Here is a 19,155-nt window from a genome sequence, read left to right as displayed (position 1 = left end):
CAGGTCACATTTCATCAAAGACAAAGTTTTGTCTTGTCTTTCAGCAGACTAAAGACATAACAATTTTAATACAATTTTTGAGAAAAAAAGTAATTTTCATGTCGATTTCATGCCTCTATCACTCAATCCAACAATGCTTAAAGTTTGCTATGCCATCCGGTAAGTGGCTACACTTTGCCACTACCATGTTGGCCTATTGTGATGCTAGACTGGTTTGCATTCCTTTCATGTAAGGAAAGATACAGATATCAAGCTGACTTTGAAAATAAAAATCTACTAGATGAATCTAATCTACTGGGCATTTGGAATGACTCAGCATATGTTTATTGCAATCAAACAAATGATCCATACCACACCCTATGAATACTTTCATTAGAACTCAATAAATTTAACCATGATCAGTTTAGTTTTGACTCAATTATGTGATTGTTTCAGACATCAAATGGTGGCAGAAAATTCCTGAGTTTTTCCCAACTTTCATCAATATTTGCAAAATTCAAGGACTTTTCACAGTCGGGAATTTTTTAAAATCATTTCTCCCGACTTTTCTCCAGTTTCCCGGTAGCATGGGAACCCTGTCCAATCCAATGGACTACCATTCCTCCTACAGAGTGTGTGTGTGTGTGTGTGTTATAAGTGTTTTGTGGGTCTTGGTATAGACTTTGCTGAACAAAACATGCAATTTTCTATATGAAATGCTGTATGCCCCTTCCACAGTCACATTGTTTTCCACATACATTTTTGAAGGCATAGCTATAATTTGTGACAATGAGTCAAAGTTAATGTTAATATAACAAAAGGTGTTTGTATTATTAACATTATTATTGTAAACAATGTCTAATTTACTGTAAAAGTTAAATCTTGAATTCTGCTGAAACCATAAAAGGTGTGATGGCAGCAACATCGCTAAAAGATTTACAGCTGCACTAAGTGCATGGGTTAACTCTAAAGCCAACAAGTTTCTGTACTAATTGTATTGTGTTCCAGACCTGGATACATGTTCTATACTTACAACTTGGTCTATTAGAAAGCTGTACAAAGTATTCCCTCCAGAATGCAAAGTATTGCTGGCGGTAATTTATCCTATTCTCTGACTTGTTGCCAATGTAGAGGTAACTATGGTTATATACATTGTATTCCAACCATGTTGTATTCCGGAAAAACTTCTTGTCATAATGCAAAGCTGTTGGATTTCTGCAATGAAAAAACTTTTAATTTTGAAATAATTTAATCCACTTTAAAATAAATGTTTAATACAAGATAATTTGTGATAAACAAAAATCAGAACAAAAAGATAATCTTCGATATGTGTTCATATCAACAGTTTAATTAATGGATAGAAAAAAAAATATTTCCATCATTAATAACCTCATATTTTCATCTAAAACCTATTATTAGTTTTCAAATGCTTTTCATACAAATATCAACACATTCAAATGCTAAAAATAGAAATAAAAACACATTGAAACACTTTTCATATCAAAGGAAACAAATTCACAAGCTTTGTTGTTGTTGCTGTAGGGTTAAATGCCATTTGTCAGCACAAGATAGACTACACATGGTGGCCAGTATAACTGGTGGAGGAAGAACCTAGGGAAACCTCAGGAAGAACAACCGACCCACAAGAAGCTACTGGCAGGCTGACTCTCATGTACCCACATTAGCCGAGCATGAGACTCAAACCCACGCAGACAGAGGTGAGATGGCAGTGATCCAGAATGGTGAGTGCTTTAGACCACTTGGCCACACGAGGCCGCCACAAGCTTTAAATACAATCATAGCCAATGATGGATGTTACTACTTGTATTGCAAAATACGCTCTGAAAAAGAATATTTTTTCATACACGATCAAGCCATAAAAAGAAGCCTTGTATATTATTTTTTCCTACACAGAAGATTCATTATCAAGTTTAATTAGTTTTTAAATGTGCAAGACTCACATGAGAGGGAATGAGAATATCTGTGAATATACAAAGTTAGAAAGATAAAAAAAATATTGAATGTATTTCTAATCAAAGATAGCTAGGTAATTAAATGTTTTAATCCAATAAATTTTAAACTATGCTTGTCACTAAAAGAACAATCTAATAAAAGTTTAAAAAGACTAAAGTCACTAAAACTGCATGAAAAAGTGTACAAGTTAAAAATGAAAGGCAATGTGGTAACTTGGTTGAGCCAGTGTTATTTTTCCTGAATGAACTGGGTTATTGTTATTGTTATAAGGTTTAATGCCATTTTTCAGCACAAGATAGGCTATACATGGCAGCCAGTTTAAATGGTGGAGAAAGAACCTGGGAAAACAGGTACAGGCCATCATAAAATTGAAATCAAGGTAGAGGCCATCATATTAATGAAATCAAGGTACAGGCTGTCAAATTGTTGAAATGAAGGTAGAGGCTGTAATACTATTAAAATGAAGTACAGGCTGCCATACAACTGAAATGAAGGTATGGACTGTCCAGCTATTGAAATGAATATACAGGCTGTTATACAACTGAAATGAAGGTACAAGCTGCCAAAATACTGAAATTGAGGTACAGGCTGTCACACTAATGAAATTGAGGTACAGGCTGTGAAGTTACTAAAATGAAGCAACAGGCTGCCTTATTACTAAAATGAGGACAGGCTGCCATACTAATGAAATCAATGTACAGGCTGTCATACAAATGAAATGAAGCACAGGATGTGAGACAAATGAAATAAAGTACAGGCTCTCATACAAATGAAGTGAAATGAAGTACAGGCTGTCATACCACTGAAATGAAGACACAGGATGTCACACAACTGAAATGAAGGTACAGGCTGTCATACAACTAAAATTAAGTATAGGCTGTCATACAATTGAAATTAAGGTATAGTACAGGTCATACAATGTAAATGAAGGTACAGACTGTCATGCTATTGAAATCAAAATCAAATGTCATGCTATTAAATTGAAGGTAATTCTGCTCTCTGTCTCTGCAATTGAAGACCTAAAACCTATAGGTTGTTTTTTCATAAAGTGTTTATTATTATAATATTATCTAACTCTGTGACAACTTCTAACTGTGAAATTAAATTATATCATAGCTTTTATAATGCCATGGCAGGGAACATTTAGCAGAATAGCAAAATAGTCTTTTAATTGATGTCATTTATTTATTGATATTAAATCAGTATGCAATATTCTAACGATACTAACATGATTATATTTATTGATATTAAATTTGTATGCAATATTCTAATGATACTAATGTGATTACATTTATTTATTGATATCAAATTTGTATCCAATATTCTTATGATACTATCATGATTACATTTATTTATTGATATTAAATTTGTATGCAAATTTCTAACAATACTAACATGATTACATTATTTATTGATATTAAATTTGTATGCAATATTCTAACGATACTAACGTGATTACATTTATTTATTGATATTAAATTTGTATGCAATATTCTAACGATACTATCATGATTACATTTATTTATTGTCTCACCTCTGTCTGCGTGGGTTCGAGTCTCGGATTCAGCCAATGTGGGTATGTGAGAAAGCTTGCCAGTAGGTTTTCGAGGGTTGGTGGTTCATTCCAGGGTTTTCCCAGGTTCTTCCTCCACCATTAATACTGGCTGCCATGTATAGCCTATCGTAGGCTGAAAAATGGCGTTAAACCCTAAAACAACAACAACAACAACATTTATTTATTGATATCAAATTTTTATGCAATATTCTAATGAGACTAATGTGATTACATTTGTTTATTGATATTGTTGTTCTAGGGTTTCACGGCATTTTTCAGCACAAGATAGGCTATACATGGCGGCCAGTATAACTGGTGGCGGAAGAACCCTGGAAAACCTAGGAAAGAACCACCAACCCACAAGAAGCTACTGGCAGGCTTTCCCACGTACCCATGCTAGCCAAGCCTGTGACTCGAACCCACGCAGACAGAGGTGAGATGACAGTGATCCGGAACGGTGAGCGCTTTAGACGCTTTATTGATATTAAATCTGTATGCAACATTCTAATGAGACTAACATGATTACATTTATTTATTGATATTAAATTTGTATTCAATATTCTAATGATACTAATGTGATTACATTTATTTACTGATATTAAATTTGTATGCAATATTCTAAAAATACTAATGTGATTACATTTATTTACTGATATTAAATTTGTATGCAATATTCTAAAAATACTAATGTGATTACATTTATTTACTGATATTAAATTTGTATGTAATATTCTAATGATACTAACGTGATTAGATTTAATTACAGATATTAAATTTGTATGTAATATTCTAATGATACTAACGTGATTAGATTTAATTACAGATATTAAATTTGTATGTAATATTCTAATGATACTAACATGATTAAATTTATTTATTGATATCAAATTTGTATGCAATATTTTAATGAGACTAACATGATTACATTTATTTACTGACATTAAATTTGCATTCAATATTCTAATGATACTAATGTGGTTACATCTATTGATGCACTGTGATTGGTATTAAGATGACTGCAACTCACCCTGAGCCTGAGAAAATAGTAAATAGAAACATCATGTAGTCACTAATGGATTGACTAGCAAACTGCAAAACTCACCCTGAATCTGTGAAATTAGTAAAAAGATTCATCATGTAGTCACTAATGGACTGACTAGCAAACCACAAAAACTGACCCTGAATCTGAGAAATTAGTAAAAAGATTCATCATGTAGTCACTAATGGACTGACTAGCAAACCGCAAAACTGACCCTGAATCTGTGAAATTAGTAAAAAGATTCATCATGTAGTCACTAATGGATTGACTAGCTAACCGCAAAACTGACCCTGAATCTGTGAAATTAGTAAAAAGATTCATCATGTAGTCACTAATGGACTGACTAGCAAACCACAAAACTGACCCTGAATCTGAGAAATTAGTAAAAAGATTCATCATGTAGTCACTAATGGACTGAATAGCAAACCGCAAAACTCACCCTGAATCTGTGAAATTAGTAAAAAGATTCATCATGTAGTCACTAATGGACTGAATAGCAAACCGCAAAACTCACCCTGAATCTGTGAAATTAGTAAAAAGATTCATCATATAGTCACTAATATTTCTGTCACTGTAATCAATGTCATACTCCTGCCGAGGGTAGATTCCAAACAACCTGTTGTATGTTTCATTGACATAGGGAAAACCAAACACGTACTGCAACTCCTGTCCATGGGCTACACCTGCAACATAAACGGAATCTGTTTACTCATTCAGCTAATGGAACATAGCAGTTTTAAGGTGTATGTAATTTACAATTTGTAAACAATATGTACATGATGCAATAGGACAGTTTTATAAAATGCATACTGTGTTTCATGAAATAAAAATCTCAATAGAAGGAAAATCATCATAAATCCTACACTTTTCTCACTTTGTTTCAGTTACAGAGGAAAATTTATCGGGTCAAAAATGTGCTAAAAAATGAAAACCTTTTGAAATAGTCTGAAAAAGATTATTTATGACCAAGATACATTGTATACAGTGGTACATAATATACTGAGTGATATACTGAATACAGTGATACATCAATAGATTGTATGCAGTGATTCGTTTGTTTTTGTTTTGTTTTTGTAGGGTTTAACGCCATTTTTCAGCACACGATAGGCTATACATGGCGGCCAGTATTAATGGTGGAGGAAGAACCCGGAAAATTCCTGGAAAGAACCACCGACCCTCGAGAAGCTACTGGCAAGCTTTCTCACATACCCACATGCCAAATCTGGTATGCAGTGATACAATGAGGCATCATATATAGTGATGTATTGTGTACAGTGATTCAATGATACATAGTATACATTGATACTTATTATACAGTGATACATTGATACATCATATACACTGAAACACTGATATATCATAGTTACACAGAGATACATTGTTTCATCATATACACTGATATATCATATACAGAGATACATTGTTGCATCATATACACTGATATATCATACACAGAGATACATTGTTTCATCATATACACTGATATATCATACACAGAGATACATTGATACATCATATACATTGATATATCATACACAGAGATACATTGATACATCATATACATTGATATATCATACACAGAGATACATTGATACATCATATACATTGATATATCATACACAGAGATACATTGATACATCATATACACTGATATATCATACACAGAGATACATTGTTTCATCATATACAGTGATATATCATACACAGAGATACATTGATACATCATATACATTGATATATCATACACAGAGATACATCGATACATCATATACATTGATATATCATACACAGAGATACATTGATACATCATATACATTGATATATCATACACAGAGATACATTGTTGCATCATATACACTGATATATCATACACAGAGATACATTGTTTCATCACATACACTGATATATCATACACAGAGATACATTGTTTCATTATATACAGTTATACACTAGTTATATACAGTATTTACAATTTCATGACTATGCTAAATAACTGTCATACTATCATGCAAAGGCAGGTTATTAAAATCCATCTCCCAGTCTTTCCATTCTCAAAATTTCAGTTCAGCAATTGGCTTTGGCTCTGCGTCATGATAACTTTAGTTGCAAACATTATTCCCTCACACGCAGTGATGTATGGGCAGTGTCAGCATATACAAGACCTTAAAATATCATACATGTTGTTGCTCTGGGTTTAACACCAGTTTTCAGCATATGACGGGCTACACATGCGGCTAGTTTAACTGGTGGAGGAAGAACACGAAAGAAACTTAGGAAGAACCACCGACCTATGGGCCTTGATTGTTGAGTGGTCCAAAGAACTCGCCACTGCGGATCAGCCATCTCACCTATAACTGCATGGGTTTGAGTCTCAGGCTTGGATAAAGTGGGTATGTGAAAAAGCTTGCTAGTAGCCTCTCGTGGGTCAGTGGTTCTTCCTGGGGTTTCCAAAGGTTCTTCCTCCACCTGTAATACTGGCCGCCATGTATAACCTATCTTGTGCAGAAGAATGGCATTAAACCCTACAACAACAACAACACCATATCCAAAGATGGCTATATGAACCCATATCAATCTCTATGTTTTTATGTGTTATCTAATACTGTACAGTGCTTACAGCTTTTAAATATTAGGCATTGTACTAAGCACACATTATTATTATTATAATTATTGATATTATTATTATTATTATTATTTGGAAAGAGACAATTTCAAAGTCATTTGCTCTAAGCCTTGTTCAATGAGACTTGATATTTCTGATGTAATGGATGAATTAAATAATATGTTCATGCATGTGTGTGTGTGTTATTTGGGTTTTTAATGTAGCTTTAACAATTTTTCAGTCCCATCGCTTTGATGTCTGCAGTGTGGCAGTTTCTAGTGATGTCTAGCAATGGGGTATCATGACGCAGACATGTACCATCATGTCCCACCCTGTCACATTATCCTAACACCAGGCCAACCAGTCCTAGCACTAACCTCTTAAAGCTGAGTGTCAAGTGAGGCAGCAGCTAGTACCATTTTTATCAGTCTTTGGCATGACTCAGCCAGGTTCAAACCCACGACCCACCACATCCAAGGCCGATGCTCTAACTACTAGGCCACCGGAGCAGTCATTTTTCACATGCTGCATGACTGGTCCTATACCGTAAGGTTGATTTTGCCACTGCCTATAACACTTTATTTGTTTTAACTTTGGTTCACATCCATTGGCAAATGCCAAAACTTATAGGAACTGCAAAAATGGACCCTCAAGAGAGAAAAAATAGGCAAACAATGACGCAAAGTATTACGAACACAGTGTTTGCACATTGAAAGAATATTAGACAACAGACTGGCCATGGGTTGAATATTACGGGATAAAAGAAAAATCTGTTCAAGATTTTAACAGTTCTCTGATTTAAAAACCAGTCCAGTGCCTTAGACTATGGTAAAAAAAAATTAGGTTGATTTGACTTTAGTTAAATTTAATCTCGAATCCTGTGATGATGAAAACAAATAAATTTATGACTGTGGACATTTTATCCAGCTCTGAAAAGAAAGGAAACTACATTATTTAAAATGACAACTTTGTTCATTTATTAAATTTCATACATATAACTACGCTTCTGTACTGAATTTGATATGTTCCTCACAACAGCTCAGGAACTTGGACCTGTTTATATGCATGTCAGACTTGGCTTCCTCAGAGGGAGACAGGTCCTGGACCTGCCACCCATCACGTCCTATTTCAATCCCTGATATGAAACCTTAGCTACACAATATACTATGAAGTATTGATGAACCTCTAGCTACACAAAATCCCAACTGAATATATCTATTCTTACCTCCATACATATCCCAAGAAGGACATATGAACTGTTACCTACACAATATTTCAATAAGTATATATCAAATCTTAGCAAAACAATATCCCCAAAAGTATATGAACCCTTAGCTACACAATATCCCAAGATGGATAAACTAACCCTCACCTACACCTACATACATATCCCAAGGATGTTGGATGAACCCTTACCTACACATATCCTAAGAAGTATATGATCCCTTAATTAAATACATATTTCAATTAGTCAATATGACACCTTAGCGGGGCCCCGAGTGGCCGAGTGGTCTAAAGCGCTCTCCGTTACAGATCAATGCCATCTCACCTCTGTCTGCATGGGTTCGAGTCTCGGATTCGGCCAATGTGGGTATGTGAGAAAGCTTGCCAGTAGCTTCTCGAGGGTTGGTGGTTCTTTCTGGGGATTTCCCGGGTTCTTCCTCCACCAATAATACTGGCCGCCATGTATAGTCTATCGTGTGCTGAAAAATGGCGTTAAACTCAACAACAACAACAACAACAATGACACCTTAGCTATGAAATATCCAAAAAAATATATCACCCTTAGCTACTTATATATTTCAATTAGTAAATACGACACTGTAGCTACACAATATCCAAAGAAGTATATCATCGAGTGAATTAATGGGCAAAAAGATTGTAAAAAAATTTCTGCTTACAAACATTGCAGGATGAGAATATGTAGGTTATATAAATGACTATGCAAATGAACAGTTCTTCAAGATTATAAAGGTGTCAAACATATTTATATGCCATTGTTTAAAAACCACCATATTATAGACTGTAATATCAACAAGTAAGCAGATGGACTTTTTGGAATATTGCTTGTAAGAAATGTTCTGATGAATATATCATATTTTGTATCTCAATACAGCAACAGTATTTCATTTTTTCGGATCTTACATGGCATAGCTTGCATGCACAGCATGTCTGTTTGGATACCAAATGAATATGATTGGATATAACAATCTTACACAGAGCAGCAGGGAAGTCGTACAGACCCCCTGGCTCAGATAAATTTAAGCCTCCCACCAAACATTTCTCCGTAGAAGCCTCAGAAAGCAGAAATAACGCCTCCTACGCAAATTAATCCGCAAAATTTCAACCCAAAGTGCATTTTCAGGCATAAAAAAAACCAGCATTTTTTGGGGGGGGGGTATTGTAAAATTTGTTTGTGCCATAATGAATTATGGTGGGTTGCGGATACTAATTTTATTTCACATTAAAACAATATCTTTGAAAATAAGATGAGTCGAAAAGTTAGCACAGTTGGAGAGCCTCATTCGGCCAGATTAGCGCGAGAGCAATTAGCGGCATTAAAGAAGTTCATTCCGACAAAACGATTATTTAAGAGAAATGTTCGTGGTTACGAAGATATGCAACATGGAATTTCAGAAACTTCGGCAAAATGGTTGAAGCCAGTGACCGGAACAATTGAGCAGGTTGTATATGGCGACGAAAAAGATCCAGATATCAAGAAACGTGGAATCTTTCCTATGTTGAAAGGTATTGAGGATCAATCACGAACATTACCCGAGCGATTAGCAATAGCAGCAGCGGCGCAACAACTTGCAATTGCTGATGGAGGACAACCTGGAGGACAACCTGGAGGAAAAAAACCTGGAGGAAAACCTTTAATGATAAAAGGAAAGTTTAATATTGAGAATTTAAGAGAAAATTTTACCGAGGAGGGATGGGATATGATATCGCGACCTCTCTCGGCATTGTATACTATAGAACAAATTGGTGATTTTGCGGAAAATTATTTTAGCGATCGAAATGAATATTTGACTCCAATAGGAAAAAAAAGATATGGAACTCGTGATAATTGGTACAGCATGGTATATAAAGTTTATACGGGAAAAACACATGTGAGTGTAGTAACGGATCCGCGTTACAGAAGATTTTTAGAAGCGGCAAGAGATACACAAAGATTTAATAAGCAAGTAGCGGACGAAAGAAAACAAGAGGAGAAAGAAAGAAAACAACAGGAGAAGAAGGAAAAAACTAAAAAACGAGGGAGAAAAGAAACACCACAGGAAGATATTCAACCACAGGAGTCAATATTTCAACCAGAGGAATTAGAAGTTAGACCAACACCTAAAAAACGAGGAAGAAAAGCAGTACCACAGGAAGATATTCAACCACAGGAGCCAATATTTCAACCAGAGGAATTAGGAGCTAGACCAAAAGAGAGAACTCTACCACAGAAAAAAGAGAGAAAATCGAAAAAGAAAAAAGATCAGAGTGATGAACCGATAATTGTACCTAAATACATATACGATGAATCTGGTTGGTTTATTCCTGATCCTAGTTTACCTGCTGATAATTATTTGGATGAAGATAACATACATGCAATTCGTGAAGATGATGTTGCGAGAGTTGTAATTGCTTCAAAAGCTGATTTGAAAACTAAAAAAATTTATTTGAAAAAAGATATTAATGTTGATAAAATCAACGATCTTGTTTGGTATGCGATAATTTATTTTGGTAGTTTAGGAAAACCAGTAAATTATAAAGATGATGATTTTTCAAAATTTTTATCGGATATTGTTAATTATCAAGTAAGAAAAGATGTAAAAATTTCAACACCCAAATTTGAGGGTTCTCTACCCAAATTTGAGGGTTCGCCACCCAAAAGTAAAAGTTCGTCACCTAAAAGTAAAAGTTCGTCACCTAAAGATGAAAGTTCTGATTCATCCTCCTTTGATATTCGCCACTCTATTGAATTTCCTGAAATACGTGAAAAGTTTTATCCTCACACAGAACGCCCCTGGTGGAAAGACCCACCTCCGGAACCAACAGCTTCAAACTACAGGGGTCCCACTGAGAAATATTTATTATACGATCCTGAGGGTAAAAAACTAGAAAGACACCCGGCTGGGACTCCCCCATCTCCACCAGAAATATATTCACCACGGACGTCGTCGGGAACATCGCCGGGGTCATCATCAGAGGAGAAGAAGAAATCTTCAACGCCGTCAGACGATTTATTCTACGTAACGCCATTGGAATCTCCAGAAACAAAAAAAACAGGAAGTGGATATTCAGTTTGTCCCGACAGTGTTGTCAACGATGTATCTCGCCTCGAAGTATTAATCGGAGGAAAACGAGCAGGAAATAATTCCCGTGAGATAGTCAACGAAGCATCAGATATTTGTCAGCGATTATTCCGTGGTGGTATCATCGATTCTCACATTTACAAGGAGTTTGTCGATGAACTCATCGATTAAATCAACACAATTGAAATAATATGATTATTCACAAACATCAACGCAGACCTAATCAGGTCCGCATAGTAAACTCTCGATTGCCAGTATACAAATATATTCACGGTAATGGATTCGGCGATATCGTTGGAAGTCTTGTCACGCGAGTAATACCTAAAATTGGACCCGTGATTAAGCAATTTGGGTTGAAAGCGATAGGAAAGATAGGTGAGACTGCCATTTCTGGTATCGGTAATTTGGCCAGTAAAGGCTTCAACGCTATCAAAAATAAAATATTAAGTTTAGTACGTAAAAAGCAACCTGTTAAATTACCTAGCACCAGAGAAATGCCACCCGAAGTTAGTAAGGTCATAAATGATGCGGCAAATAAAAAAATAAATGATCTAGCACAGGAAGCTGCTATAACAAATCTAGCGCAGGAAGTTGCTAATATAAATCCAGCACAGAATGTTGCTAATACAAATTTAGCAAATACAAGTTTTGTTTCAGGTAGTGGTCTTCGTTTTAGACGATATTATTAGTAATAAATGTTCGCACAAGTGTCAAATGAAGTATTTGATATGGACGAGCCAGTAGGTAGGGACACATCAGTGCGAGATTTTCAGTATTTCTCGTACGATGTAGTTGAGCCAGATTCAAGAAATCGGAAGGAAATTCAAGTCCACGATACAACAAGATATTTTCTTCCATCTGAGGCGTATATCGAATTTGTTGGAAAAATTGTAAAGGCAGCTGATGGTACCAACTACGATGCGGATTTTGGTGTTGGTTTTGTCAATAATGGTATCATGGCATTATTCAAGAATGCCACTTACATGATTGATGGAAGAGAGATTGAATCAATTACGAACAACGTTGATATAGCAACGACTATCATAGGTCTAGCAAGATACTCGGATGATTTTACCAGATCAGCCGGTCCTAGTATGATGTTTGCCAAGGATAATTCCAACTACCCTGAACATTTACCATTTGATATCGGTAGACCGGTAGACCCCGCTGGCCAACCCGCTGATGTTCGTTCAGCGATGATTGCCCCCAATGGCAATTACAATCTTGGATTTGCCATAAGAAAAAATATGTTGAAGGGAGATGAACGAAAATTCTCCTGTGCAATTCCATTATCTCATATTTTTGGATTTTGCAGACATTTCAGAAAAGTTATTTACGGAGCGAAGCATACGATATCTTTCGTTCGAGATGCCAATGATGACAGAGCCATTTGGCGAGATCCTGGTGATCCTGGTAAAGTTGTCCTTGAAAAAATTACCTTGTGGATGCCAGCAATAGTTCCATCAATGATCATAGAAGAAAAATTACTGTCGTTTATGAATCAAGGAGGAAAATCCATCATGTCTTGGTTGACAACAATGACTGACTCCAACGAAAATGTTAATTTGGACGGAATTTTTACCTGGCGAATTGCTTCACAGCAAGGCTCTTCCGCACCTAGACATATCTTTGTTGCTCTGCAAAGCATGATCAGAGACGATCAATTACATAGTAACATGATATTCGATAGATTAGAGGCAACAAACGTATCGTTGAGAATAAATGGCCAACAGGAGCCATCTGAGGAAATAGCCATCGATTTTGAAAATTATTCCACGGCGCGCGCGTATCATCGCTTGCTAAGTTTTATGGGTCGTGATCAAAATATTGATACCGGATTGCAAATATCACAGTTAGATTTTAATACTCTCTATCCCATCTATTACTTTTCCCTGGAACATCTCGATTTGGTAAAGCAGTCGGTTGTCGATATTCATTTCAAAGCCAGAATTAACACAGGAGGACCGGCAAGAGCAATCGCGGTTATTCTCAGCGATAGAACAATGATCCTGGAGGGTATCAGTGGTAGAATGAGAGTTATCGACGCACCCGTAGAGAACATGTAACAAAATTCTAAATTTAGATTAAGTGATTATTAATATGCCATACGATCACGTCAGCGTAACTCTGACCCCAGGTCAAATAAAAAAACTTCATGCAGCAACAACAGCGCGACGAGGTTTAAGTTTAACCTTAAAAAGTAATCAACTTCACGGTGGACCTAACAAACTATCGTTAACTAAAAATCAACACGGACATTTCACCAGAGCCAGATCAGCAAATACTGGTATTCGCCTGAATCTCTCGATAGGTGCAATCAGAGATATGATCAAAGTAGGTGGTATTTTTCCTTTATTCGCGGCTATTCCAGGATTAATAGCTGCAGCGGCCCCCATGATTGCAAAAACAATAGGATTAGGTGCACTTAGTGGGATGGGTACCGTATTAGGAAAGAAGATCGTCGGAGGAAGATATCGCAAAAAAAAGGGAGGATTTCTCTTCCCCTCTCTTCTCGCAAAATTATTGCAGCCGCAACAAGGATCAGGCCTTTACCTAAGACGACCCCCGTACGGATCCGGTCTAAGTCGAGCCTACCAACCTCAAATTTAGATTTAATCAGTGAAGCAAAAAAAAAGAAAATAAAATTTTTCAGAGGCGTATTTATGCGAGATCAACTACCAGATAAACCAAATCCTACCGAGACAGGAATAATAAATCTTGATAAAAATTCCGGTCCTGGCACTCACTGGGTTGCGTATGCGATTAATCCTCGCGAAATCATTTACTTCGACTCATACGGATTAGCACCGCCAAATGAATTTATCAAATACGTGTCAAAACTAAAACTTCCGGTTTGGTATTCAACACTTCCAACACAAACATTAGCAGATCCACCAATATGCGGTCCAGAGACAATTAACGTCCTTGATGCAATTTCAAAATCATCTCGTCCTTTTCGCAAAATTTTATTTGAATATACCGTAGATAAATATCATGGTTGACATTTACGGTAGATCTCTCTTTAGGAAAGAAAAAAAAGACGTAGTCGACATCGATACATCAAAGTTTGCAACTAAGAGCGATATTAACAATCTTTTATCACTGTCAGAAGTTGATCCTGGTGAAGTTGCTGTATTTCAAAATACCGAAGGGCGATTACAAACTAGCAACGTCAAAATAACTGATATAATCAAGCGAGACGAATACCGCGATCATATTAGTCAATTTACTCGCCAATCGGAGATGGTATTAAAATCTGTTGCTGATATCGCCGATATTATAGCAAAGTTACCCCTGAAGGCCGATAAAGCATTACACGACGAACTTCAAGATAGAATGACAAAAAGACTTAACAAACTAAATAACGATCTTAAAAAACTTGACGATATTTTAGCTAAATTTAGCAAAAAATTTGACGAGAATATAAAAACATCAACTGATACTTCCTCCGTATCAGATAAGAAAGCCGATCAAGCATCACATGACGATCTTAGCGAGAAAATAAAAAAAATCAACGAAGATATCGAGAAAATAAACGCATCTCAAGGAAATGATGCAAATTCCGAAGCGATTAGAATAATAAAAGATAATCTCGAAGTAATTCATATGTTATTGCAACATAAAGTCGATATAAAATCACATGAAGAAACAAAAAAAACCATTAAGGAAGTTAACGACAATATCAATAAAATGTTTGAACTAACACATAAGAAACTCGATCCATCAGTGTATCACGGAGAAATAAAAGATATCAATGAGAAATTTCTTACTTTAACAACAAACATCAACGAAATCAGCACAAAATTATCATCAATGAAATTTGGAAGATTATCGCGAATTTCGATACCAGAGGAAGTAGAAACAAAAAATCTTACCTGCAGTGTGCCATTCGTGTTAAGGACAAAATCCTATATTTGGAGTATTAAAAATGCCACAACCGATTTTAGTCTCACCGTGCCAATTACCGGTATATATCGAATACATATTATCTCTGATACGAAATTTAGAATCCGATCATGGCATAAAATCCACGAATTTTATCCCTCATCTTTTATTATTTCACTAAAAAAAGATGAGGATACAGTATGCAATCTGGAACCACCAGATAGAACTACCACAGGACCGGTGGATTATTTTGTAATTTTCGAATTTTTGTCGGGATTGGAAGTATTTGGATAAATAATGATTATGCAATTGTTATCGTAGGATACTAATAAATGACAGCATCGGATTACCGTTACAATCAGGCGCGATCATGGCAGGATTCACTAAAAAAACAACTTGACGATTATCAAACAAAAATAAATAAATACCAGCGCAAATTAGTTATCATTGATGTTGCAGTGTACGCGGTATCAGCTGTAGTTGCTGGTGCAGGAATAATTCTATCCGCGGTAACAATGATAGCGCCAATCGTAGCAACAATAATAATCTCGTCAACAACAGCAATCGCGGGTGTTCTTAGTATCATCGCGAAAAAAATATCATCGTGCACAAGTGAGAAATTATCTTCGTACAAAAACAAACTAACTAAGATCAATGACGCGTACTCGAAGTTATCATTGTTACTTTCTGAAAGTCTCAACGATGGTATTATATCCGATCTAGAATTTTCTGCAATGATCAGTATTTACTCGGAGATTGAACAAATGAATATTAATAATGTCCGAGTTAGCCCAGATCGTGACAAACACGACGCCGCCGACAACAACGTTAATATCGCTAAGTTCAACGAAACCCGAGTTTAGTATTAATTTTTCAACACCAATTAGCGTTAACGAAATTGCGTTAACACAATTGCGCGTCTACAATAGCTGGCCTAATGTTAGATCGAAATCATTTGGTAATTTGATGCCAAATAATTCACTTGTTTTTGCAAATAAGAATAAACCCGATGGAACACCCGATTGGATCGTCGTTGGTATACCAACCGGTAGTTACGAAATTGATCAGCTGAATAATGAGTTTACCACTAGAATATCAAATTTAACCGGCGATGCTACTCCGGGAATAAAGATATCTTCACATGATCCAACACTATCGTCAATGATAGAAGTGAAATCACCGTACGTGGTAGATATTTACCAATCATCGATCAGGAATATATTAGGTTGGCCCGAGGTCGCACCTCTGATAAAACCAAAGAAATCGGATGTTATTATTCCAGGTTGGTATGATGAAACCCTTCCAGAACTACCGGAACCAAAAAAGGAAGATTTTACAACCGACGAAGGATGGTATGGAGATATCAAACACAAACCTCTGATCCACAGCGCCATCAATCTCATGAATAACCACAAAATTAACCTAGTAATATTCGCTTTCACTTTTATTAACGAAAGAATTCTCTCATGGCTGCCTCTTCCTAAAATCCCCCCAGATGTGAAAATCTTCGACGCTACCCACATTAACAGGATAATAGCCCCCATAGACGGTATCTTGGTAAGAAGAACACTAGACGAGTTTATTCAAGAACACGAATTACAATTAAATTTATTGCGAGGATCATTTCATGAATGCATCCTAAATAAATCTGGTTCATGTAGCGAAATTATAAAACACGTGAAAATTTTAAATCAACTTGCGAATGATATTGAATATTATCATGATATGTTTATTCGGGCGATAGTCGACGATATATCAATTGCCGACTATGTTCTTCCTATTAGCAAATTCGAGTTGATCAAGAACTCGGGTGAGAAACAAAAATTCATGAGAGTATTTGAATTAACCGAGGAAACACTGCCAAATTTCAAATTTCCCAATTCTGATTTTGATGCGATGAGAAAATCCGTCACTGATACCATCGATGATTTATTTCCGAAATTATATGCCGCATGGACCAAAAAAATACATTCAGAATTGATTCTTAAACACAATAACGATCCTGACAAAGGTGGACGACATATATCGCCGGGTATCGTTAATATAACGGAAGTTATCGCGATTTATCTTCACGCGGACGTTGTCGAGGGTAGTTACAACGTGGATTCGTCAGAGTCAAATCAAGCTCATCAGGGTTTTATATTGTATTCATTTTCACCTAGCGCATCTCCTGGTTATTTGATAATCAAGGAGCCAATGAATCCGTTTTACCTGCGATGTCATAATCGATTATTGACAAGAATAAATTTCAAACTAACGGATCAAAAAGGAAATTTACTTGATATACGAGGAGAAACTGTGAGTATCAATCTTTTGGTGAAATCGTGAGAATCTCTGATTTTTAAATCGCAAGTGAGATTTTCCAAATCTGTATCCCAGAAATATTTCTGGGGGAAAAAAATAAATAAAATCCAGGAGAATTTTCAAAAAATTAATTTTTTTTTTGTTTTGCGGAGATATTCAATTATTCTTCGTCACTCTCCGAATCAAATATTATTCGAGTATAGGAGAATTCGATCCAATTGCCGAGATTATATGAAAATGTAGCGTGGATTATTTTTTCTGCCGCTCGCCGCACCGATGCTGAACTAATATTATAATATTTCGCAGCTGATTTCATCGATTCGAAAGCGATCTCCTCACCTGTTTCTCGATTTATCGATTTAACCGCCTTAGCTGGTCGCCGTCCGCCACTGGTATTACCAAATCTTGCATTTTCACTCGGAGTTACCGCGCGAAGATTAGAAAGTTTGTTGTTAAGTTTATTTCCGTCAATGTGGTCGATAACCAAATTATCCTTGATGATTCCATGAAAACACTCGAATATAAATCTGTGAGAAAGATAATTTATTTTTTTATTCTCGTTGAAGTTACACGCCAAATACCCCGAATTACAAACATTACCGAGATGATACTTTGTTTTGATATTTCTGATATTACCATCGGCAGATGCTTCGTAATTCTTAATGGTAGGATGAGATCTATACTCGTGTGAGATTTTCATTGCAGGGATCGTTGATTTGTGATTCATATACAATATTCTGTTTGTTTAAATCGTAATTTGCTCTGAAACGATTAATATAATCTTCTTCGCATTTTATCACTGAGGAAGATCTTTTTTCATAATATCTCCGTAACTCACGATATTTCTTTCCTCCACAAGAGAAACATAATCTTGTTTTTCCTCGAATACCAACTTGGCAAACTAAACATCGTTGTGGTCCTTTGTTGCCTCGTCGAATTTCGTATATGTGAGCACCACAGTATTCGCCTCTGCAGGATTTGTCACATGACTTTGTTGATCCGACTGTTATCCATTTGCATTGCATATTATAATTTAAACATTTGTCTAAAATATAATAATGGATTTATTTGATCTTGATGAGGCAGAATATATCATTCCTGAAGTTGATAGTGCGAAGAAGGAATTTTTTGATGATGGAGCGATTCATACCTGGTCAACTTGGAAAACTAACTTTGTTGATGCTACGATGAATCTGGAGCGAGCGAAGAAGATAATCGAACATATAAAAAACTCACACAAAGAAGAGAGATTTATTTTCGGAATAAAATTTATTGCACAAATGCCCGATGACATTTGGATTATTCGTGATAAACGAGATCCAGTACGTGGCGGTAAGAAAAATGTTGTTCTTGATAAAAATTCGAAACCGGGATTGCTGCTGGGGATTGATGGTCCTTATTATGCTAGGGCGTATCCTTCTAGTGCTGTTGTTTATGGAATTTATCGGCTGAATAATAATCCTGATGTGAAAAATCTACCCGCGATGAGGGAATCTCCGATGATAAATTGTGT

At 35.9% G+C, this 19,155-nt stretch overlaps 1 protein-coding gene across 1 annotated transcript in view; it reads right to left on the bottom strand.

Moving 5' to 3' along the window:
* Positions 1-19,155, bottom strand: part of LOC149783377 (cholinesterase-like) — an 80,514-nt gene that overhangs the window by 8,507 nt on the left and 52,852 nt on the right. Inside the window, exons 9-10 of the mRNA XM_089931607.1 lie at positions 5,062-5,230; positions 1,013-1,194 (exon numbers count right to left, since the gene is read on the bottom strand). Of these exons, the coding sequence (XP_089787733.1) occupies positions 1,013-1,194; positions 5,062-5,230 (351 nt within the window). The remainder of the gene's footprint in view (positions 1-1,012; positions 1,195-5,061; positions 5,231-19,155) is intronic.

Source organism: Sinohyriopsis cumingii, chromosome 14 (genome assembly GCF_028554795.1).
Source record: "Sinohyriopsis cumingii isolate HCF-2022 chromosome 14, ASM2855479v2, whole genome shotgun sequence".
In the NCBI taxonomy this organism is placed as follows: Eukaryota; Metazoa; Mollusca; class Bivalvia; order Unionida; family Unionidae; genus Sinohyriopsis; species Sinohyriopsis cumingii.
Note: the sequence above shows the minus strand (reverse complement) of the source record. Positions and strands in the feature narration are given on the sequence as shown.